Source organism: Mobula hypostoma, chromosome 3 (assembly GCF_963921235.1).
Source record: "Mobula hypostoma chromosome 3, sMobHyp1.1, whole genome shotgun sequence".
In the NCBI taxonomy this organism is placed as follows: Eukaryota; Metazoa; Chordata; class Chondrichthyes; order Myliobatiformes; family Myliobatidae; genus Mobula; species Mobula hypostoma.
The window spans coordinates 151,581,185-151,606,553 of record NC_086099.1 but is presented as its reverse complement, the minus strand read 5'-3'; the positions used below and the strand labels follow the sequence as shown (position 1 = coordinate 151,606,553).

The 25,369-nt window shown below is 39.8% G+C and overlaps 1 protein-coding gene across 4 annotated transcripts in view; it reads left to right on the top strand.

Moving 5' to 3' along the window:
- The window catches only part of LOC134344316 (uncharacterized), an 82,987-nt gene that overhangs the window by 30,628 nt on the left and 26,990 nt on the right, over positions 1-25,369 (top strand). For all 4 annotated transcript variants that reach the window (XM_063043874.1, XM_063043875.1, XM_063043878.1 and 1 more), the window contains 6 exons: positions 3,895-4,031; positions 5,945-6,067; positions 13,714-13,783; positions 14,875-14,988; positions 15,215-15,301; positions 15,400-15,513. In XM_063043874.1, coding sequence (XP_062899944.1) covers positions 3,895-4,031; positions 5,945-6,067; positions 13,714-13,783; positions 14,875-14,988; positions 15,215-15,301; positions 15,400-15,513 — 645 coding nt within the window. The remainder of the gene's footprint in view (positions 1-3,894; positions 4,032-5,944; positions 6,068-13,713; positions 13,784-14,874; positions 14,989-15,214; positions 15,302-15,399; positions 15,514-25,369) is intronic.

Here is a 25,369-nt window from a genome sequence, read left to right as displayed (position 1 = left end):
ATGGTTTTTAAGTGGGTCATCCAACTTCAGAATGAGAACTAGGTAGCTGTTTTTAATAATACAAAGAATTCCATCGCATTTCATACATCTGAATTAAATTCACGACATCTAGCTTGATGACCATACTCAAGCCAAGCTGTTAAGCTATCAAATGAATGTAGAACCTTGGTTACTCTAGTCTTTAAAAGAATGTTATTTGTCTGGGACAAGCTCGGACTGAACTTCAAAAAGCAACTTTGTTATTGGAAACTGTGAACATAAACTTACAGTCTGCTGAGCTGCCTGGCGAGGGTCCTCTGATTCTCTTTTTAAAAATCCTGAATCCTCAAAAACTAGTCCTTGCAACTTGTTTCCAGAATTGTAAACCTTCCTTCTTTTTAGGTATCAACACAATTAGGCACAGACCCCTTACAAGGTATTACATGCCACTTGACAACAAGTTTTTTTTTATTACAGATGTCCTTTTTCCCTGATTAGAGTACTGGCTTCATATAAAAATAAGAGATGTAAATACTGTCTCTTCAAAATTGTTCAATAGAAGCAACAGGATTAATCTCACCCGTATCAACACTATATTCAAGATGGCAGTATCCTTATTGGAACTACCTTTGCAACATCAGACATCATTCCAAATGTCACCCCCCCCCTCATAAAATCAGCTTTCCAAAGCCTATCAGAAATCTGTTTGGTAGCCTTCAAGTCAAATTCCTCGATGCTGAAGACTTTAGTAGTTTTACCAGCAAATCTTATGTATAATTCAAGGAGCCTATTTATCTCATCGTCGCGGTCTCTGCCAGCCTACCATAGAGTCCTTATGCAAGAGTGATTATAAACTAGTACCAGGTGCTCTTTTTAAATTACTAATAGTTAGAATCAGAATTAGATTTATTGTCACTGATTTAGATGATATGAGACTTCTTGTTTTATGGCAAAAGTACAGTGCAAAGATACAGAATTACTATGAATTACAGAAGTAAACAGTGCAAAGATATCAAGGTAGCTATTGATTCATTGACCCTTCAGAAATCTGATGGTAGAGGGGAAGAAGCTGTTTCTGTATTGTTGAGTGTGTGTCTTCAGGCTCCTGTATCTCTTCGCTGATGGTCGTAATAACAAGGTTCTTAGTGATAGATAAATGTGGACCCAGTCCTATTTTACTAGAGAATATCAAGCTATAATCCAGGCATCTGCAAATCCTGTCTCCTGGAGAATCAAACCAATCCTGTCACTCGGTTTAATTATCTCACCACTAGCAGGGCCATGCACAATTTAAATGGTATTTATGTACCTTGTTACATGTGCCTCAGTACATCTTAATTATCACTTTAGCATGCTTCATATTGAAATGCTTATTGATCTGACTGCAGAAAGGTTAGAATTTTAAGGTTTGTATTTAATAAAAACTTAGACACTAATGGGGTTCAAATTCCCAACATCTCTGCAGTGGCATTATTTCCATAATCCCAATTGAACCACTGGGGAGTCCACCCATAAGCATTTTCATTAATGTCTGCTTAATTGACTACCAGTTCCTGCTGAGGGGTCTTGGCCCGAAACGTCGACTGTACGCTTTTCCATACAGTGGTATGCAAAAGTTTGGGCACCCCGGTCAAAATTTCTGTTACTGTGAATAGCTAAGCAAGTAAAAGATGAAGCAAAAGGCATAAAGTTAAAGATGGCACATTTCTTTAATATTTTAAGCAAGAAAACTTTTTTATTTCCATCTTTTAAGAGGCGCACGCTGAAGGTTTTGCCATGGCCCTCACAGTCCCCCGACCTAAACATCATTGAGAATCTGTGGATAGACCTCAAAAGAGCAGTGCATGCAAGACAGCCCAAGAATCTCACAGAACTAGAAGCCTTTTGCAAGGAAGAATGGGTGAAAATCCCCCAAATAAGAATTGAAAGACTATTAGCTGGCTACAGAAAGCGCTTACAAGCTGTGATACTTGCCAAAGGGGTTGTTACTAAGTACTGACCATGCAGGGTGCCCAAACTTTTGCTTCAGGCCGTTTTCCCTTTCTGTTATTTTGAAACTGTAAAAGATGGAAATAAAAAAGTTTGCTTAAAATATTAAAGAAATGTGTCATCTTTAACTCTATGCCTTTTGGAAATCAGTTCATCTTTTATTCACTTAGCTATTCACAGTAACAGAAATTTTGACCAGGGGTGCCCAAACTTTTGCATGCCATTGTATATTCTGCTTGGCCTGCTGAGATCCTCTAGCATTTTTGTGAGTTGCTTGGATTTCCAGCATCTGCAGATTTTCTCTTGTTTGTGATTTGATTGCAAAAATTCATTTGGATACAAATATTCAGTTATTTGCCAAAGTGTTTTCCTCTTTATTGTGGGAATAAACGGGACCTTTTCAGAATGGCAGGCGGTGACTAGTGGGGTACCGCAAGGCTCAGTGTTGGGACCCCAGTTGTTTACAATATATATTAATGACTTGGATGAGGGAATTAAATGCAGCATCTCCAAGTTTGCGGATGACACGAAGCTGGGTGGCAGTGTTAGCTGTGAGGAGGATGCAGGGTGACTTGGATAGGTTGGGTGAGTGGGCAAACTCATGGCAGAAGCAATTTAATGTGGATAAATGTGAAGTTATCGACTTTGGTGGCAAAAATAGGAAAACAGATTATTATCTGAATGGTGGCCGATTAGGAAAAGGAGAGGTGCAATGAGACCTGGGTGTCATTATACACCAGTCATTGAAAGTGGGCATGCAGGTACAGCAGGCGGTGAAAAAGGCGAATGGTATGCTGGCATTTATAGCGAGAGGATTCGAGTACAGGAGCAGGGAGGTACTACTGCAGTTGTACAAGGCCTTGGTGAGACCACACCTGGAGTATTGTGTGCAGTTTTGGTCCCCTAATCTGAGGAAAGACATCTTTGCCATAGAGGGAGTACAAAGAAGGTTCACCAGATTGATTCCTGGGATGGCAGGACTTTCATATGAAGAAAGACTGGATGAACTAGGCTTGTACTCGTTGGAATTTGGAAGATTGAGGGGAGATCTGATTGAAACGTATAAGATCCTAAAGGGATTGGACAGGCTAGATGCAGGAAGATTGTTCCCGATGTTGGGGAAGTCCAGAACGAGGGGTCACAGTTTGAGGATAGAGGGGAAGCCTTTTAGGACCGAGATTAGGAAAAACTTCTTCACACAGAGAGTGGTGAATCTGTGGAATTCTCTGCCACAGGAAACTGTTGAGGCCAGTTCATTGGCTATGTTTAAGAGGGAGTTAGATATGGCCCTTGTGGCTACAGGGGTCAGGGGGTATGGAGGGAAGGCTGGGGCGGGGTTCTGAGTTGGATGATCAGCCATGATCATAATAAATGGCGGTGCAGGCTCGAAGGGCCGAATGGCCTACTCCTGCACCTATTTTCTATGTTTCTATGTTTAAGGAGTTTCTTGCTACAATGGACTGAATTTGCATTTGTGATTTAGACATGTTGGTTTTTATGCGCTTTGTCAAGTTTGAAGCCCCATGTAGCTAATCAAATATTTCCTGTCACTTCTGGTTAGGAGAAGACATTGCATTCTTTCAGACCTCTAGGCTCAATGCTGTTTAAAGGTTACCAAGAAGGTGCAAAGACTAACTATTATTTTCCTTTGTTGCAGGATGTAGGGTTTGCTTAGTGTTACACTGAGACCATGATCTCTGTTGTCTTGATTATGCTATGGCATTGATATTGCATCTTGGCACATTTAAATAACTTTCATACCAGAAGAAAAAAAATTGCTTAAGGTTTCTCTACGGTGCAAATGTGGTTTTAAAATTAGTGACATCGGTTTCAACCACAACTTGGTTGTAATAATTGTTGTAATAATTAATGGAAATTAGCTGAGAGGATTGATTGTGTGTTTTTCGTGTGTTTTTTTTAATGTAGGATTGAACCATGTGATTGAATATCAGACTGAAGGGACATCAAATCCATTCTTCTTTTGTGAACTTTGCGATTGTCGTGGAGGAGTTGTCTCCTTCATAACGCACATACTCGGTTTTAAGCACAAATTGAATTATATGGTAAGCTTTCATTTGTGGATTTAGGGCTGAACTTGCCTAAGATCTATAATGCCTACCTTTTTCAAATGTTAAGTCGTAGAAGTAAGATTTTTTTTTTAAACAAATGGGAGTAAGATGTGGCCAGAGCATACTTATCCACCAACAATCTGAAATCATTTGGTTTCAGTTGAAGTACTTCTGTAGTAGGAACTAGAAAAGAACTTGTTCAATATTTGCAACTGATGAGCATTATAAATATTAGTTTTGATTAGGGGTCAATGTGTTTGTTAGGAGAGAGGAGAAATGAAGAATGTTAATTGTTTATACTATGAACAAGTACTAAAGAGGTCTTGCAATAATGGATCCAGTATTTGTCCAAGAAATACTTGAAGTATAGTAAGAATTTTACAAAACAAGGATTTAGAAGATGTTTCTAATTGAGGTGAATCCTATTTAGGTGCAACCTGCCATTACAGGTTGCAGAAGGAACTCAAAGGGCTTAAATGATGTTTTGAAATATTCCTGAAGATTAAAATACCACTCACTCTGATCTAATCAGTACAATGAGAGTATCATATGTATGTCTAATTTTTAGGGTTGAATCACCTAAAAATAGAATGTCAGCTAGGTTGATGACAATATCTGTGCACATCACTTATATTAAAATGTGCACGGGCATGAACAAGCACACAGCCAAATACTTTTTAGTCCACTAAAAGCAGTGGGATGGTGGAAATATTTTGAAAATACCTAATGACGAGTGTTCCTTCTTGTGCATGAAAATTGTGTACCATAAGGCTAGATAATGAGGAAATTCGACCAGGTTCACAAACAGCCAGCACTTCAATGAATATTTAAAAGTGAAGGGGGAGGCCAGAGTACATGTGGGACACCTAGAAAGTGAGACCAGGAGATGAATAATGGGTTTGAAAGAAATGGCAAACTATGGGTTCAGTGCATCATTCTTCAAGGTGGAGAACAGGAATTGCAAAATTTTCAAAGATCTCTAATGGTTTAGTTTGAAAAAGTATGGAAAAACTAGTAACAATCATTAAGATAGTGGAAAGTAGGATGGATAAAGGGGATGTAGTGGATGTTGTATATTTGGACTTTCAGAAGGCCTTTGACAAGGTGCCACACATGAGGCTGCTTACCAAGTTAAGAGCCTGTGATATTACAGGAAAGTTACTTGCATGGTTAGAGCATTGGCTGATCGGTAGGAGGCAGCAAGTGGGAATTAAAGGATCCTTTTCTAGTTGGTCGCTAGTTCGAGCCTCAGCTGTGGCAGTGTGTTTGTGTCCTTGAGCAAGGCACTTAACCACACATTGCTTTAGCGTCTGTGTGAGGAGTGGTGCCCCACTGGGAGATCCTGCTTTCTCTGGCGGACAGAGCATAGGTGTTCAGCGAAATGATCTCCCAGTCTGCGTCAGGTCTCGCCAATATATAGAAGGCCACATCGGGAGCACCGGACGCAGTATATCACCCCAGCCGACTCACAAGTGAAGTGTTGCCTCACCTGGAAGGACTGTCTGGGGCCCTGAATGGTGGTAAGGAAGTGTAAGGGCATGTGTAGCACTTGTTCCGCTTACAAGGATAAGTGCCAGGAGGGAGATCGGTGGGGAGGGATGGGGGGGGGTACAAATGGACAAGGGGGTCGCGTTCCACTTACAAAGATAAGTGCCAGGATCCTTCAGATACTTTCAGTTAGTCCTGACGAAGGGTCTTGTCCCGAAACGTCGACTGTACCTCTTCCTAGAGATGCTGCCTGGCCTGCTGTATTCACCAACAACTTTGATGTGTGTTGCTTGAATTTCCAGCATCTGCAGATTTCCTCGTGTTTGCATGTATTCTGAAGTTCTAATGTCTCGGTTCTGTTGATATATATTATAACAATGTGTCATTCCAATTTTTAATTAATCATTTTAATGTTTCAGACAAAGACACATCCAGTTGCACTGCAACTTGAAGGAGTAAAGCTAAAGAAGTTGGAATTACATTCAATAGTTAAAGAAAAAGCAGGGTATATTGAAAAGATTGATGGAAGCGGCAAGGTGAAGGTAAATATATTGTGAAGCCTTCTTATGTATCTAATCGGATCAGATAAGTATACTTTTCTTTTGAATATCAGAATACCATTACTGCATTGAGTATGGACTAGCTGGGATTTCCATAGTAAACTACTGGCTGGCTACAATGTGCTGGTTAGTATGTTCATTTCTTCTGTGATTGCACATTATGATGCAAATTTCAGAAATACGCCAGAGGCCAGATTTAGGTTCCTTTTATCTCTTATTATGCCAGTAGACTCACACTGGACTCTTGATTGTCCCTACTTAAGGGCTATAAAGACTCATATTTGGCTCTTGCTGCCATATCTAAAACAATTCCATTGATATCAATAGGATCACCAACTTGAATGGTAAAAGTCTTTTGACTAAAGCCACCAGTCTTCAGTGAATACTTTCCTAACTCTGACAATGCCGCTATACATTCCTCCAATCACCTTAAAATTATGGCCCCTCGTATTAGCCATTTCCTTGGAAAATGTCTCTGGCTATCCACTTTATCTATGCCTTTTATCACTTTGTACAGCTCTATCAAGTTACCTCTCATCTTATAACTGTATAACAATTACAGCACGGAAACAGGCCATCTTGGCTCTTCTAGTCTGTGCCAAACCCTTACTCTCACCTAGTCCCACCAACCTGCACTCAGCCCATAACCCTCCATTCCTTTCCTGTCCATATAGCTGTCCAATTTAACTTTAAACGACAACATCGAACCTGCCTCAACCACTTCTGCTGGAAGCTCGTTCCACACAGCTACCACTCTCTGAGTAAAGAAGTTCCCCCTCATGTTACCCCTACACTTTTGCCCTTTAACTCTCAACTCATGTCCTCTTGTTTGAATCTCCCCCACTCTCAATAGAAAAAGCCTATCCACGTTAACTCTATCTATCCCCCTCATAAGTTTAAATACCTCTATCAAGTCCCCCCTCAACCTTCTACGCTCCAAAGAATAAAGACCTAACTTGTTCAACCTTTCTCTGTAACTTAGGTGATGAAACCCAGGTAACATTCTAGTAAATCTTCTCTGTACTCTCTCTATTATGTTGACACCTTTCCTATAATCCGGTGACCAAAACTGTACATAATACTCCAAATTTGGCCTCACCAATGCCTTCTACAATTTCAACATTACATCCCAACTCCAATACTCAATGCTCTGATTTATAAAGGCCAGCATACCAAAAGCTTTCTTCACCACCCTATCCACATGAGATTCCACCTTCAGGGAACTATGCACCATTATTCTTAGATCCCTCTGTTCTACTGCATTCTTCAATACCCTACCATTTACCATGTATGTCCTATTTTGATTAGTCCCATAGACTAGAAAAAGTACTTCCTTCTATTATTTCGGAAGACCAAACGGGTTTTATTAAAGGTCGTTACTCTTTTTATAATATTCGTACATTGTTAAATATCGTTTATACTCCCTCACAAAATGTTCCTGAGTGTGTTATTTCTTTAGATGCCGAGAAAGCTTTTGATAGAGTAGAATGGCCTTATTTATTTAAGGTGCTTGAAATGTTTAATTTTAGCCTGAAATTTATATCCTGGATTAAACTGTTATATCACTCCCCTGTAGCCTCGGTTTGTACTAACTTTTTAAACTCACCTTTTTTTCCTCTCTTTCGTGGTACTCGACAAGGCTGTCCTCTTAGTCCCCTATTATTTGATATTGAATTAGAACCTCTTGCAATTGCTATTCGAGAATCTTCAAATATTACTGGGATAACTCGGGGATTAAAGTCCCATAAATTATCACTCTATGCTGATGATTTACTTTTATATATTTCTAATCCTGAGAGATCTATTCCTGCTGTTTTAGAGTTATTAGCACAATTTGGTCTTTTCTCAGGTTATAAATTAAATCTTAGTAAGAGTGAACTTTTTCCGATTAATAAACATCTTCCCTTATATTATAAATTTCCATTTAAATTGATTAATAATTACCTTTCATATCTTGGGATTAAAATTACTTGTAAACATAAAAGATTTATTTAAGACTAACTTTTTACCATTAATAGACCATATTACTCAACTTTCATCTAAATGGTTTCCTTTATATTTAACTTTGATTGGTCGTATTAATGCAGTTAAGATGTTTTTTTTGCCAAAATTTTTATATGTGTTTCAGGCATTACCAATTTTCGTTCCTAAATCTTTTTTTGATAAAGTCGACTCTAAAATTTCTTCATTTATTTGGCAGAATAAGAATCCGAGACTGGGTAAAATACATTTACAGAAAGCTAAGAGAGATGGAGGTTTAGCATTACCTAACTTTAGATTTTATTATTGGGCTATTAATATTCGACATATGAAATTTTGGTTACTTGACCGGGATATACTATCTATTCCTAAATGGGTAGCATTGGAATTACAATCTGTTCAGGGTTATACACTTGGTTCTATTTTAGGTTCATCTCTTCCTTTTGATTCGAAACGCCTTAAGCAGGTCTCTAACCCGATCGTTAAATATGCTTTGCGTATTTGGTTTCAATTCAGAAAATTTTTTGATCTTAATCAATTCGGGTTAGCGATTCCTATTTTAGGTAACATATTTTTTCCTCCCTCTTTTACGGATCGCGCTTTTCAAACTTGGAAGACTAAGGGTATTTTACGGTTTTTGGATTTATTTTTAGATGGTTCCCTTATGTCTTTTGAACAATTATCTAATAAATATAACCTATCAAGAATACATTTTTTTAAATATTTACAAGTTAGAAATTTTCTAAGTACTATACTTCCTTCCTTTCCAATGCTTCCTCCTATATATATTTTAGATTCGATAATTAACCTTAATCCATGTCAGAAAGGTGCATCGGCTATGATTTATAATATTATTATGAAACTCAGGAAAGCTCCATTTGATAAGATTAGGGTAGATTGGGAACAGGAATTGGGGCTTACCATTTCTGTGGATGATTGGGGGCAGATTTTACAATTAGTTAATACTTCCTCTATTTGTGCTAAACATTCCCTAATTCAATTTAAAGTGGTGCATAGAGCACATATGTCCAAAGATAAGTTAGCGCGTTTTTACTCGCATATTAATCCTTTCTGTGATAGATGTTCGGGGCAGATAGCCTCTTTAACTCATATGTTTTGGTCTTGCCCTACTTTGGAAACTTTTTGGAGAGATATTTTCAATATTATTTCTAAGGTATTAAATATAGATATCTCTCCTCACCCTATTACTGCTATCTTTGGACTACCTAAAATTTCTAGTAATCTTTCCCCTTCAGCCCGTAGAATGATTGCATTTCTTACTTTAATGGCGAAAAGATGTATTTTACAACATTGGAAAGAGCTTAATGCTCCAACTACCTGTTTTTGGTTTTCTCAGACGATTTTATGTTTGAATCTGGAGAAAATTAGAAGTAACCTTTATGATTCTTCATTTAAATTTGAACAGATTTGGGGACCTTTTATTCGATATTTTCATTTAATGTAATATTTACCCTTCTTGTTTTTTTTTCACTGTTTTAATGGAGGTCGGGATTGAGGACGTGATTTTAAGTTTAACTCTGTTTGGTTTCAAGTTAGCCCATTGCTTTGCTTTGCTTTTAGTTAGTTGCACGGTGGGTTTTTTTTTGGGGGGTTTTTTTTCTTTTTTTCCATTGATATATATAAAATCTAGTATACTATTATGTTATCTTGGTTTCTTATGCTTAAATTACATTGTTTGTAGTATTTTCTTTTTGGTATTGTTATCTTTTGGAATTTTATTATACTTTAACATTGTATTAATGTTTATATGGCTTACCTTTTTTGTATACTTACTCAATAAAAAGATTTAAAAAGAAAAGAAAGATTAGTCCTACCAAAGTGTAGCACCTCATATTTATCAGCATTAAACTCCATCTGCCATCTTTCAACCCACTCTTCTAACTGGCCTAAATCTCTCTGCAAGCTTTGAAAACCTACTTCATTATCCAGAATTCCACCTATCTTAGTATCATCTGCAGACTTACTCATCCAATTTACCACCCCATCATCCAGATCATGAATGCATATGACAAATAACATTGGACTCAGTACAGATCCCTGAGGCACACCACTAGTCACTGGCCTCCAATCTGACAAACAGTTATCCACCACCACTCTCCGGCGAATCCCATCCAGCCACTGCTGAATCCATTTTACTGCTTCAATATTAATACCTAACGATTGAACCTTCCAAACCAACCTTCCATGTGGGACCTTGTCAAAGGCCTTATTGAAGTCTATATAGACAATATCTACTGCTTTACCCTCGTCAACTTTCCTAGTAACCTCTTCAAAAATTCAATAAGATTTGTCAAACATGACCTTCCACGTACAAATCCATGTTGACTGTTCCTAATCAGACCCTGTCTATCCAGATAATTATATATACCATCTCTAAGAATACTTTCCATCAATTTACCCACCACTGACGTCAAACTCGCGGGCCAATAATTGCTAGGTTTAGTCTTAGAACCCTTTTTAAATAATGGAACAACATGAGCAATAGGCCAGTCCTCCGGCACCATCCCCGTTTCTAATGACATTTGAAATATTTCTGTCAGAGCCCCTGCTATTTCCACACTAACTTCCCTCAAGGTCCTAGGGAATATCCTGTCAGGACCCGGAGACTTATCCACCTTTATATTCCTTAAAAGCTCCAGTACTTTCTCTTCTTTAATCATCATAGTTTCCGTAACTTCCCTACCTGTTTCCCTTATCTTACACAATTCAATATCCTTCTCCTTAGTGAATGCAGAAGAAAAGAAATTGTTCAGAATCTACCCCATCTCTTTTGGCTGCACACATAGCTGTCCACTCTGATTCTCTAAAGGACCAATTTCATCTCTCACTATTCTTTTGCTATTAATATAACGGTAGAAACCCTTGGGATTTATTTTCACCTTCTTGCCAAAGCAGCCTCATATCTTCTTTTAGCTTTTCTAATTCCTTTCTTAAGATTCTTTTTACATTCTTTATATTCCTCGAGCACCTCATTTACTTCATGCTGCCTATATTTATTGTAGATATCTCTCTTTTTCTGAACCAAATTTCCAATATCCCTTGAAAACCATGGCTGTCTCAAACTTTTAACCTTTCCTTTCAACCTAACAGGAACATAATGATTCTGTACTCACCTTTTTTCACCTTTTAAATAACTTGCATTTCTCTATTACATTCTTCCCATAAAACAAATTGTCCCAATCCACTCCTTCTAAATCCTTTCGCACCTCCTCAATCTTTCTCCAATCAAAAATCTCAACCCTGGGTCTAGTCCTATACTTCTCCATAATTATATTGAAACTAATAGCATTGTGATCACTGGATCTGAAGTGCTCCCCAACACAAACCTCCGTCACCTGACCTATCTCATTCCCTAACAGGAGATCCAACACTGCCCCTTCTCTAGCTGGTACCTCTATGTATTGCTGCAAAAAACTATCCTGCACACATTTTACAAACTCCAAACCATCCAGCCCTTTTACAGTATGGGCTTCCCGTTCTATGTGTGGTAAATTAATATCTCCCACAACCACAACCTTGTGCTTACTACAAATATCTGCTATCTCCTTACAAATTTGCTACTCCAATTCTCGCTCCCCATTTGGTGGTCTATAATACACCCCCATAAGAGTTACTACATCTTTCCCATTCCTCACTTCCACCCAAATAGACGAGCCCTCTAATCTCTCCTGCCGGAGCACCGCTGTAATATTTTCTCTGACAAGCAATGCAACACCTCCCCCTCTTGTCCCTCCGATTCTATCACACCTGAAGCAATTAAATCCAGGAATATTTAGTTGCCAATCACACCCCTCCTGTAACCATGTTTCACTAATAGCTACCACATCATACTTCCAGGTTTCAATCCATGCTTTAAGCTCATCTACCTTTCTTATAATGCTCCTAGCATTAAAGTAAATGCACTTAGGAAATTTTCCACCTCTTACTCTCCGTTTATCACTAGTGGTGCAAACAACTTTACTATTTTCTTTTTCTTCCTTCTTCCCTACATCTGTTTCTACACTCTGTTTCCCCTCCCCCCTTGTATCTAGTTTAAATCCACCGGAGCCTCTCTAGCATACCTACCTGAAAGAATATTTGTCCCCCTCCAGTTCAGATGTAGACCATCCCACTGGAGCAGGTCCCACCTTCCCTGGAAAACTGCCCAATTATCTATAAATCTGAAGCCCTCCCTCCTGCACCATGTCTTCAGCCACGTGTTGATCTGCACTATCTTACTATTTCTAAACCTGCCTGCACGTGGCAGTGGTGCAATCCTGAGATTACTATCCTGGAGGTCCTGTCCTTTTACTTTGGCGCCTAACTCCCTAAACTCACCTTTCAGGACCTCCTCACTCTTCCTACCCACGTCATTGGTCCCTACATGGACCACGACATCCGGCTGCTGTCCCTCCCTCTTGAGAATACTGAGAACTCGATCCGAGATATCGCGGACCTTGGCACCAGGGAGGCAACAGACCATCCGGGATTCTCAATTTCTTCCACAGATCCACTTATCTGTTCCCCTAACTATCGAATCCCCTATCACTACTGCTCTCCTCTTTTCCCTCCGTCCCTTCTTTGTTGAGGGGCCCATCTCGGTGCCAGAGACGCAACCACTGCAACTTGTCCCTGGTAGGTCGTCCCCATCAACAGTGTCCAAAACGATGTACTTATTATTGGTGGGAACGGCCACAGGGGTGTTCTGCTCATTCTGTCTATTCCCCTTCCCTTTCCTGACAGTCACCCAGCTACCTGTCTCCTGACTCTTAGAGGTGACTATCTCCTTGGAACTCCTCTCTGTTTCTGCCTCTGCCTCCCGAATGATCTGAAGTTCATCCAGCTCCAGCTTCAGTTCCCTAACTCGGTTTGTCAGGAGCTGCAGCTGGGTGCACCTTTCGCAGGTGTAGATATCAGGGACGATTGTGCTCGCCCTGACTTCCCACATCCTGCAAACAGAGCACTCAACTGCCATAACTTCTGCCTCCATTACCTACTCTTAAGGTAATTAGATTTATTAAAGGAACTTACCCAGCCTTACCTCACTTGGAGTGAAGCTCTTCCTCAGCCTCTGCTCGCCAAAGCCTCAGGAGCCAAAGCCTTCCTACTCTGTCTCCTTCTACTCCCTTGCCCACTACAACGTCGCCTGCTCCGTTAGTCTGCTCTCTTAAATACTCCCGCTGCCTCACGGTCTGATTTACACATGCTTGCACAGTTGTGCCCTGTTCAACTGCCGAAGAAAAAAAAACCTTCCTTCACTCCAAAGAGAAAAGCCCTATCTCACTCAGCCTATCCTCATAAAACATATTCTCTAATCCAGGCAACACCCTGGTAAATATCCTTTGCAGCCTCTTTAAAGCTTGTACATCCTTCCTATAATTAATTTAATCAGGATATATATGCAATTCTTTTTGTTGGTAGATCAAAATCTATGTTCTGGCAATGTAAAACTGTGGTGATTGATAGGTAAATCAGTTGAGTTAGATCATTTAAAAAAAATTTTTGCTGCTTGGGCTTTCAGAAGTGCATGTGAGTTTTTAATCTTAGCTTGGCTTAACTTTGTTATCGCATCACCTGGCCTGAAGGATACACTTACAATCACCTTTAATTGAGTAGCTGTTCTAAAATATTGATTGTATAAATTTCAGGTTGTCCTTGGTGAGATGCCAAGTGAAATTTCTGAAGGAAACTCTGCTACAAAAAGAGTTCCAGATAGCTGTAAGTTACTTGATGGTTGTACTTGTCATTATTTTTTCAGTAAGAAACGATTTTTCTTATAAGAAATACAGTTGGTTCAATGAATGGAAATGCCATGAAGAATTTAACATCCTAATAAAAGTATATCTTTTATGATTTATTGTATAAATTTTTAAAGTTGGCTTTTTGTTCAAATTTGTTGTATCACTAGATTCTTGGACAAATTGAGCCAGATGTAAAAAAAAAATACTAAAATATTAGGTGATACAAAAATATAAAATACTTGGTGATACTCATGTATAGGTCAAGCCAAATTATGGCAACGTTTCTTTATAAGTTCTTGGTGAAATAATCTACATATATTGCAAACTTTTCGGGACAAGTAAGTTACAAAGAGGTTATCATGAAGCCATAAAAATCCACAAGAGAAGTCTTAAAATAATTGAGTAGAGAATTAAGTATAAGTGTGGAATCAAAGAAATGAAGTTCTTAATGAAAGAAAATGTATTTTTGAGGTATTCAGTTTAACAATCCTTGGAATAAAGGAGACTATATTAAGTATTCCAGACAGCAAAATAAGGTTACCTAGATGTGAGCTGCAAAATTTGATTTAGATAGGATAAGGATTAATAAATATTTTAGGAAATATTCACTGATGAATTTTAATGTTGCAGTTGGGTTTGCAGGCAAATGGGACAAAATACATTGGAGAGACAAAGCAGCAGGAAACAGAAACAATTGGTTGGATATATTGCATTTTATAACACTGAGTATAGTTTAAAGACCCTAATATGCAGCCACCAGTATTTAAAATGAAGTGGAAAGGTTACCAAATGTTGTATGGAAGTGTGAAAATTAATTTAATGATCATTAGGTTTAAATAACAGATTAGCTACTCTAAAGCTGTCTAAATTATATAATATGCAGTATTTAAAATTGAAATTCAGCATCAAATAGGATAAATTTAGAACAATTATTTGAAAGCGCTTGTTTTCGGTGTTTGACCGTGGGTATGTAATGCTAGATTGAGGTTAGTTGAGACCAGGATATAAGGAGTGAAACAGGTTTGACTTTTTCAAAGCTTGTGATCACATGGGCTTTTGGTATTTCAGATGATCGATCGGATTCCAGTTTTTCACACCGTGAGAACTTCAGAAATAACTTTGGACAGAACATGAGTACCGCAGATTCAGATTTCTATGAGTCAAGAATAGCACGATCTCAAGGTAGGGTGAAGATTTACTTCTCAATAACTATTTAAAAGATCCTAATGGCCTAACGTACATTTTTATTTATAAATATTTTTAGAATTTTATAATTAACTATTTTTATAATTTTGTTTTAATAATTTGTACATTTTTATATCTTTGCACCATACCACTGTGACAAAACTACAAATTCTCACGTCTTTTGTCAGTAATAATAGATCTGGTTCTGATTCTATTGTTTCAGATGAACAGTTTGATGCCAAATTTTCACCAAGAAGAAACCATGGTGATATGGAAAGTTCTTATGACTCAAGAATGCTATGCTCACAAGGCATGTTTATTAATAATGTTTGAAGATAGCCTCGAAGAATTTTTTTTTGACATTGTTGCAAGTAATTCATTTCATTTGATCTGTATTTGGGCTTACAGATGGGCAATTCGAAAACAGATTTTCAAGGAATGAGTACTTTGGAAGTAACTTTGGTCAGCATCTTAACAGGGGAAGTTCCAGTTCCTATGAATCAAGAATGCCGTATTCTCAAGGTAGCAAAAAACAATTCAGAGCTGCTTCCCAATTGACAAGTTGTATAAGACTGATTATGCATAAATGACACATTGGTATAAGATTTTATTAATGTCTAATCTAATTGACCATACCATGAGTGAATCAATTCTAAGTCTCTTTAAAAATCCCTATATCTATTATCTTGTTCGTACAAGGGAAGATAAATATGTACATTTTCATAAGAAGTACTGAAGTTAGTGTTTTCCTGTGATATGAACGTTGTTTCAAATGAAAGTCTGTGATGTTTCCCACATAAGCTTGGACTAGCAAATTTATTCTTTGTTTTCAATGTAGCTAACATTTAAGGAATGAACGCCAGAATTACAACTATTATGCATTTTTATTGCACCATAACACAAAAGAAAATGTGACCCAGCCACATTCAGGGTAATATTAATGCAGAGATGGGGTACAATATCCTTAGACAAAATAGTAAATCTGGGGGTTGGGAGCACCTTGGGTTTCAACAAAAAAATGGGCAAAGGAATTGATATAGAGAACATAAATGGAATATAGAAATAAATTTTCAGGGAATATTTAAACTAACACTAAAAGCTTCAAATGAGTGAAAAGAAAGATTTGTAAAATCGAGTTCATGTTTTCAAAGTTGAGAAACAGGATAATTCATAATATGAATAGGAAAATGGCAGAAATTAAGCAAAACCTTTGGTTTTCTTTTTATTGATGAGGATTTTCCATCGATGTTAGGGAATCTAGAACCTCATGAATATTTGAATCTTAGGAATTAGTGCTAGTGAAATTAATGTTGCAAAAAGCCTAAATGATTGGCTGCACAAATCATTAAATACTTCTATCACAGCGGTAAATAACATCAAGTCCCATGCTCTCAATTCTCGACTATTTCAAGAGCTTTGTATTAAGGATGATGATCAGTTCGAAAGTGTGCTGTTGCACCCAGAAGTCAGATGGCTAGCAAAAGGAAACTGCCTGAAATGCTTTTATGCGCTTCGTAAAACTGTTAAAATTCTTTGAAGACTTAAATGCATGATATTGCTTTTTTGTCAGAATTATCTGCAAAGTTTAATGAAATCAATCTTTTAATTGCAAGGAAATGATGTTAATCTTATCAAAGTCAAAACATTTCTGTCTCAAGTTAGCCCTATTTATGTGCAACATTGGTCATCATAACCTTTTCCAATTTCTGATCCTCTCTGAGTTGAAAGTAAAAGAAAGAGTTCCAAATGATCTTCAAGTATACTGTGCCCACCTGGGTGAGATGCATAAAGACATGTCAGAAAGATTTCAGAATCTTCTCTCAATCCAAATTCTAGGCTGGATAATAAATCCATTATTGAACATTGTAGTAATGAGGACTTAACGCAAAGGATGAAGAAAGAACTGATATTACTGCAAAATTACATTGAGCTGAATCCAAGGTTCAAAAGATCACATCAAGACTTTTGGTTGCGGAAAGAAATCTGTGAACGCTGTTCAGCTTTGTAGGAAAAGGTCGAGACATTCTTTATTGCCTTTCCAACATCACATTTAGTGGAGTGTGATTTCAGTGTAGTCGTCCAACTTTCCAAGCAACGAAACAGACTGCAAATTACTCAACATGAGGATCTGAAACTCCTGAATGACATTCATCTTGATGTTGAGAAAGTGGTATAGCTGCACCCGACCCATCCATCTCCTTCAAAGCTGAAGTAGCAATGAAGTAGTGAATAGTTAGTTTATTAATGTATGCTCTAAAATTGTTGAAGATTATTTTTGCTGTAATTAAATAAAGAAATAATTTTATTTTTATCTTTAAATTTAGAATTTGGATAATTTTTGAATTTATTTGCCACTCCTTTGAATTTAAAGTCCTATTTTCTCTCACTGTTCATCATAAATCAAAATTCTTTATAGTTTTTATGTTGTTGCCGGAAAGGGGGAGGGGGAGCGCTGGGCATGTGGTCTGAGAGCCAAGGGGGTGTTAACCCAAAAAAGTTGGGAACTGCTGCTATACAGTGGATTATATGTACTGTAGATTTGCTTGTTAGACATTGTGTGTAGTTTTTCATTGATTCTATTGTTGTATTGTGAATGCCTGCAAGAAAATTAATATCAGGGGTGTATTTGGAGACATATATGTAATTTGATAATAAATTTACTTTGAACTTTAGGTTATAAATATTTCCTGGATATTAAAGTTCGTACGTATAGCCCTAATATTTTCTTTTAAAAATGCATGTAAGTAGCTAACTACAGAGAAGAGATAGATAATTGAGATAGATGATTAGCTATGGTGGTATTGAATAACAGACCATGAAGGCTACTTCCACTGTTTCTGCTATTCTGATATCAACATTAAATAACTTGGCAACTGACATGAAAAATGAAGTTATGATAAAAAAAAGGCCTATAAAATAGAAAAAACTTAAAACTTTGTTAGACAGAATTTCGAGTTTGGGATTACAGTTGACCCTAAAAATTAAATGGGGCTGGTTGTTTGTTTGAATTTAAACTATAGCAACTCCTAACATCAACAAATTAAATATATTAGATCTTTAGACAGAAGTAATAAAAGTAACAGCTTTACATGATGCGTGTGGCAGTGTTAAGTTATGAAGTGGAAAAAGGCTTTGAGCCCATTTACTGATGATGTCCTTATTTATTTTTCAAGTACTTTATTGACTTATATATGTCATTATTTATAGGACCATTCTTTGTGAAGGTTGACTGTATGTTTCCTATGCTAGAATAGTAACTACATTTCAGAAGTACTTCATTGTTCAAATTCATTTATTATTTCTATAACAGTGTTAACACGGACAAGACTGTATTGATTTCTGTGTGTGCTGAGATGGTAATGGTGAACTGTTACTTGTGTTACCTGTACTACACTGGTATCACGAGAGGCAATGGTGACAGATGGGGAAATCCAGGTGTATGAGTTGGGAACAAGGAAGAGATAACTAAATGATGACTCCATGATCTTGCTACTTTTCACCTCAATGTCAATGTGGCATTGTATCCTTAAACGCTTACTGCCAAAGCAAATTGCTGAAATACATATTGCAAAGAAAATACTATGACAAGATAATTTTGAAAAAACAGATTGTGATGCCCATAAGAACATAGATATAGGAGCAGAATTAGGCCATTTGACCCACCATTTCATCATGGTTGATCCAATTCCTTCTCAGCCCCAAGCTACTGCCTTCTACCCTTTTATGCCTTGACTAATCAAGAACCTAACAACCTCTCCTTTAAATATACCCGATTACTAGGCCTCCTCAGACGTACGTGGCAGTGAATTCCACAGATTCACCACTCTCTGACCAATGAAATTCCTCCTCATCTCCATTCTAAATGGATGTCTCTCTATTCTGTGGCAGTGTCCTCTGGTCCTAGACTCACATCCTCTCCACATCCACTCTATCAAGGCCTTTCAACATTCGATAGGTTTCAATGAGATCCCCCGCCCTCCTCTCCCTCCCCCCCCCCCCATTCTTCTGATTTCCAGTGAGTACAGGCCAGGAGCCATCAAATACTCCTCATATGATAAACCTAACAATCCCAGAATCATTTTCATTAACTTCCTTTGAACCCTCTCCAATGTTGGCACATCCTTTCTTAAATATGGGACCCAGAACTGTTCACAATACTCCAAGTGAGGCCTCACCAGTGACTTATAAAGCCTCAACATTATATCCTTGCTTTTACGTTCTAGTCCTCTCAAAATGAATGCTAACACAGTGTTTGCTTTCTTCACCACTTGCAAATTAACCTTTAGGGAATCCTGTACAAGGATTCCCAAGTCCCTTTGCACCTCAGATTTTTGTATTTTCTGTCTGCAGAAAATAGTCTGCACTTTTATTTTTTCTACCAAAGTGCATGACCATACATTTCCTGGCACCATATTCCATCTGCCACTTCTTTGCCCATTCTCCTTATCTAAGTCCATCAGTATCCTCTCTGCTTCCTCGAAACTACCTGCCCTCCAATCTTTGTATCATCTGCAAACTTGACCACAAAGCCATCAATTCCGTCATCCAAATCATTGACATATATCGTGAAAAGAAGCAGTCCCAGTACAGACCCCTGTGGAACACCACTAGTCATCGGCAGCCAACCTGAAAAGACTCCCTTTATTCCCACTCTTTCCCTCCTGCCACTCAGCCAATTTTCTGTGCATGCTAGTATCTTTCCTGTAATACTATGGGCGCTTAACTTGTTAAGCAGCCTTGTGTGGCACTTTGTCAAAGACCTTCTGAAAATCCAAGTGCACAATATTCACCGATTCTCCTTTGTCTATCCTGCTTCTTATTTTTTCAAAGAATTCCAACAGTTTTTTCAGGCAAGATTTTCCCGTAAAGAAACCATACCGACTTTTTCCTATTTTATCATCTGCCTCCATGTGCCGCATTCTTAACAATCAATTCCAACATCTTCCCATCCACCGAGGTGAGAGCAACTGGCCTATAATATCCTTTCTTTGAAGAGTAGAGTGACATTTGCAATTTTCCATTCCTCCAGAACCAGGCCAAAATCTAGTGATTCTTGAAAGATCATTACTAATGCCTCCACAATCTCTTCAGTCACCTCTTTCAGAACCCTGGGGCCTAGACCATCTGGTCCAGGTGATTTATCTACCTTCAGACCTTTGTTTCCCAAGCATTTTTTCCTTAGTAATGGCAACTTCACTCACTTCTGCCCCCTGACTACTAGTGTCTTCCATAGTGACTGTTGCAAAACACAGTCTGTCTGTCACTTCTTTGTCCCCCATTACTACTTCTCCAGCATTGTTTTCCAGCAGCCCAATATCCACTCTCGCCTCTGTTTTTACACTTTATGTATCTGAAGAAACTTTTGATGTCCTCTTTAATATTATTGGCTAGCTTACTTTGGTATTCCATCTTTACCTTAATGACATTTTTAGTTGCCTTCCTTTGGTTTTTAAAAGTTTACCAATCCTTTAACTTCCTACTAACTTTTGCTCTATTATACATCCTCTTGTTCGCTTTTACATTGGCTTCGGCTTCCTTTGTCAGCCACGGTTGCCTCATCCCTGCACATGCCCCCTTCCAATCAACTTTGGCCAGCTCTTCTCTCATGACTTTGTAATTCGACTTCAGCTTCTCCCTTTCAAATTGCAAGGTGAATTCTATCATATTATGATCACTGTCCCCTAAGGGTTCCTTTACGTTGAGCTCTAATCAATTCCAGTTTGTTACACAACACCCAGTTCAAAATAGCTAATCCCTTAATGGGCTCAACCATAAGCTGCTCTAAAAAGCCATCTTGTGGGCAAGACAGTGGCAAATGAAATACAATGTTGGAAAATGCATGGTCATGCACTTTGGTGGTAGAAATAAATGTGCAGACTATTTTCTAAACGGTAAGAAAATCCAAAACTCTGAGATGCAAAGGGACTTGGGAGTTCTTATGCAGAACACCCTAAAGGTTAACTTGCAGGTTGAGTCAATGGTGAGGAAGGCAAATGCAATGTTAGCATTCATTTCAAGAGGTCTTGAATACAAGAGCAGGGATGTGATGCTGAGGCTTTATAAAGGCACTGGAGAGGTCATACCTTGAGTATTGTGAACAGTTTTGGGCTCCTCATCTAAGAAAAGATGTGCTGTTATTGGGGAGGGTCCAGACGCGGTTCACAAAGATGATTCTGGGAATGGAAGGTTTATCATATGAGGAATGTTTGATGTACTTGCTGGAATTTAGAAAGATGAGGGGGGCTCTCATTGAAACATTTTGAATGTTAAAAGGCCCAGAGAGAGTAGAAGTGGAAAGGATGTTTCCCATGGCGGGGGAGTCTAGGACAAGAGGGCACCGCCTCAGGATAGAATGGTGTCCATTTGAAACAGATGTGGGGAAATTTCTTTAGCCAGAGGAAGGTGAATTTGTGACCACAGGCAGCTATGGGGGCCAGGTCATTTGGTGTATTTAAGGCAGAGATTGATAGGTTTTTGATTGGACACAGCATTAAAGATTATGGGGAGAAGGCCAGGGAATGGGGTTGAGGAGGGGAAAAAGGATCAGCCAAGATTGAATAGCAGAGCAGACTGAATGGTCCAAATGGCCTAATTCTGTTCCTATCACTTACAGTCTTATGGTCTATTCTACAAATTCCCCCTCTTGGGATCCAGCACCAAACTAATTTTACCAATCTACCTGCATCTTGAAATCCCCCATTACTAGTGTAACATTGCCCTTTTGACATGTGTTTTCTATCTCCTGTTGTATATTTGTAGCCCACATCTTTGCTATTGCTTGGAGGTTTGTATATTACTCCCATCAGGGTCTTCTTACCCTTGCACTTTCTCAGCTCTATCCACAACAATTCTACATCTTCTGATCCTCTTCCTAAAGATTTGATTTCACTTTTAACCAGCACGGCCACACCACCCCGCTCTGCCTACCTGCCTGTCCTTTCACTATAATGTGTACCCTTGGATGTTAAGTTCCCAACTATAATCTTTTAGCCACGATTCCGTGATGCCCACAATGTCATACATGACAGTCTGTAACTGTACTACAGGTTTATCTACCTTATTTCGTATACTGCATGCATTCAAATATACAACCTTTAGTCCTGTTTTCATCACCCTTTTTGATTTTTGTCCCCCTTTTACATTGCAACTCACCCTGTTAACTGCAATTTTGCCCCATTTTCTGCCTGTTCTTGCTTGCTGTCTCACTACACACTGCCTCTGTTTGTAAACCAACTATCCCATCCTCAGCCCTATCACTTGGGTTCCCTTCCCCCTGCCAGATTAGTTTAAATTCTCCCGAACAGCTCTAGCAAACCTGCCCACAGGGATATTTGTTCCTCTTTGGTTCAGGTGTAACCCATCCGTTTTGTACAGGTAGTAGCTTCCCCAGAAAAGGTCCTAATGATCCAGAAATCTAAACCACTGCCCCCTGGACCAATTCCTCTGCCACGCATTCATCTGCCAAATCATCCTATTCTTACCCTCATTGGCACGTGGCACAAGAAGCAATCCAGAGATTACTACCATTAAGGTCCTGCTTTTCAGCTTTCTACCTAGCTCCTTATAATCTCTCTCTGGACCTCCTCACCTATCCTCCCAATGTCATTGGTGTCAATGTGTAGCAAGACTTTTGGCTGCTCTTCCTCCCCCTTTTGAATGCTGTGGACCTGATCCGAGATATCCCTGGCCTTGGCACCTAGGAGGCAACAAACCATCCTGCTCTCTTATCTCATTCAAAGAATCTGGTCTCTATTCCTTAAACTATGGAATCTACTATCATTACTGCTGTCCTCTTCCCTTCTCTTCTCTTCTGAGTCGCAGCATCAGACTCTGTGCCAGAGACATGGTCGCTGTGTCTTCCCCCGGTAGGTTATCCCCCTCAGTAGTATCCAAAACAGTATACTTATTAGTGAGGGGAACTCTGTACTGGCTGCACATTTGCCTTTCTTCTCCTGACAGTCTCCAGTAACCAAGCTCCAATAAACCTAGGACTGACTAGCTCCTAACTATCACTTCCTTGGTATGAGCCAAAGATCATTGAGCTGTAGCTTGGTGCACCTGATTCAGATGTGGTTACCTGGGAGGCTGAAGGTCCCACGTCTCACACACAGAACACAACACTGCCCCTGGAGCCATTCTCACTGTGCTAACTGTGCCCTAACTGACGAGGACTGAAAAATAAAGAAGAAATTTATCAGATACTTGCCTTGCTGAAGCCTGATGAGCCAAAGCCACTCTAACACTGGCCCATTCACAATTGCTGCTCCATCAAAGGCCTTTTTTGCTATATGCATGTATTTACATGCTATTGGCATCAGTGACCAGCTACATTAGCAAGTGCATCGATGACGTCACTGTGGCCAAGACCATCACTACACGCGCTAACCAGAAGCCATGGATGACCGCGGAGGTGCGTGCGCTGCTGAGGACCCGTGACTCCGCCTTCAGACCAGGCGACAAGGCAGCCCTAACAACAGCGAGGGCCAAACTGTCCCAAGCCATCAGAGAGGCAAAGTGTGCACACGCCCAGCGAATCCACAGCCACTTACAGGACAGCGGCGACACGCGGCGCACGTGGAAGGGCATTCCGGACATCACCAACTACAGGACAACATCACCTGACTGTGCGGGTGATGCCTCCCTCCCAGATGCGCTGAACAACTTCTTCACTCAGTTTGAGGTGGAAAATGATGTGGCGGTGTGGAAGACCATCCCTCCTCCAAATGACCAGACGCTATGTCTTACCGTGGCTGAAGTGAGGAGAACCCTGTGCAGGGTCAACCCACGGAAGGCTGCTGGACCAGACAATATTCCTGGCAGAGTGCTTAGAGGATGTGCAGACCAGCTAGCAGAGATTCTCACTGACATCTTCAACATCTCCCTGAGCAGCGCCGTCGTTCCTATGTGCTTCAAGGCTGCCACCATCGTCCCCGTGCCAAAGAAGTCTTCAGTGTCCTGCGTCAACGACTACCGTCCCGTCGCACTCACATCCATCATCATGAAGTGTTTCGAGAGGCTCATCATGAGGCACATCGAGACCCTGCTGCCCCACTCATTGGACCCCCAGCAGTTCGCGTACTGTCCCAACAGTTCAACAGATGACGCCATTGCCATCACCCTCCGCCTGGCCCTAACCCACCTGGACAAAAAAGACACGTACGTTGGAACGCTCTTCATAGACTTCAGTTCAGCATTCAACACAATCATTCCTCAGAAACTCATTGGAAAGCTGAGCCTACTGGGCCTGAACACCTCCCTCTGCAACTGGATCCTAGAGTTCCTAACTGGGAGACCTCGGTCAGTCCGGATCGGGAGCAGCATCTCCAACACCATCACACTGAGCACAGGGGCTCCCCAGGGCTGTGTGCTCAGTCCACTGCTGTTCACTCTGCTGACCCACAACTGTGCTGCAACACACAGCTCGAACCACATCATCAAGTTCGCCGATGACATGACCATGGTGGGTCTCATCAGCAAGAACGATGAGTCAGCATACAGAGAGGAGGTGCAGCAGCTAATGGACTGGTGCAGAACCAACAACCTGTCTCTGAATGTGAATAAAACAAAAGTGATGGTTGTTGACCTCAGGAGGACACGGAGCGACCACTCTCTGCTGAACATCGATGACGCCTCTGTAGGGATCGTTAAGAGCACCAAATTTCTTGGTGTTCACCTGGCGGAGAATCTCACCTGGTCCCTCAACACCAGCTCCATAGCAAAGAAAGACCAGCAGCGTCTCTCTGCGAAGGCTGGGAAACGTCCATCTCCCACCCCCCATCCTCACCACATTCTACAGAGGTTGTATTGAGAGCATCCTGAGCAGCTGCATCACTGCCTGGTTCGGAAATTGCACCATCTTGGATCGCAAGGCCCTGCAGCGGATAGTGAGGTCAGCTGAGAAGATCATCGGGTCTCTCTTCCCGCCATTACAGACATTTACACCACGCGTTGCATCCACAAAGCAAACAGCATTATGAAGGACCCCAAGCACCCCTCATACAAACTCTTCTCCCCCCTGCATTCGGGCTTTCACGACCAGACTGTAACAGATTCTTCCCCCCCAAGCCATCAGACTCAATACCCAGAGCCTGGACTGATACCAACCTACTGCCCTCTACTGTGCTTACTGTCTTGTTTATTATTTATTGTAATACCTGCACTGTTTTGTGCACTTTATGCAGTCCTGGGTAGGTCTGTAGTATTGTTTCATGTAGCACCATGGTCCTGAAAAACATTGTCTCATTTTTACTGTGTACTGTACCAGCAGTAATGGTCGAAATGATTATAAAAAGTGACTTGACTTGGCAAAGCCAGCATTTGATTCCATTTCTAATCTCTATTGTGGTGATGGTGGTGAACCATCTTCTTGTATAAATCC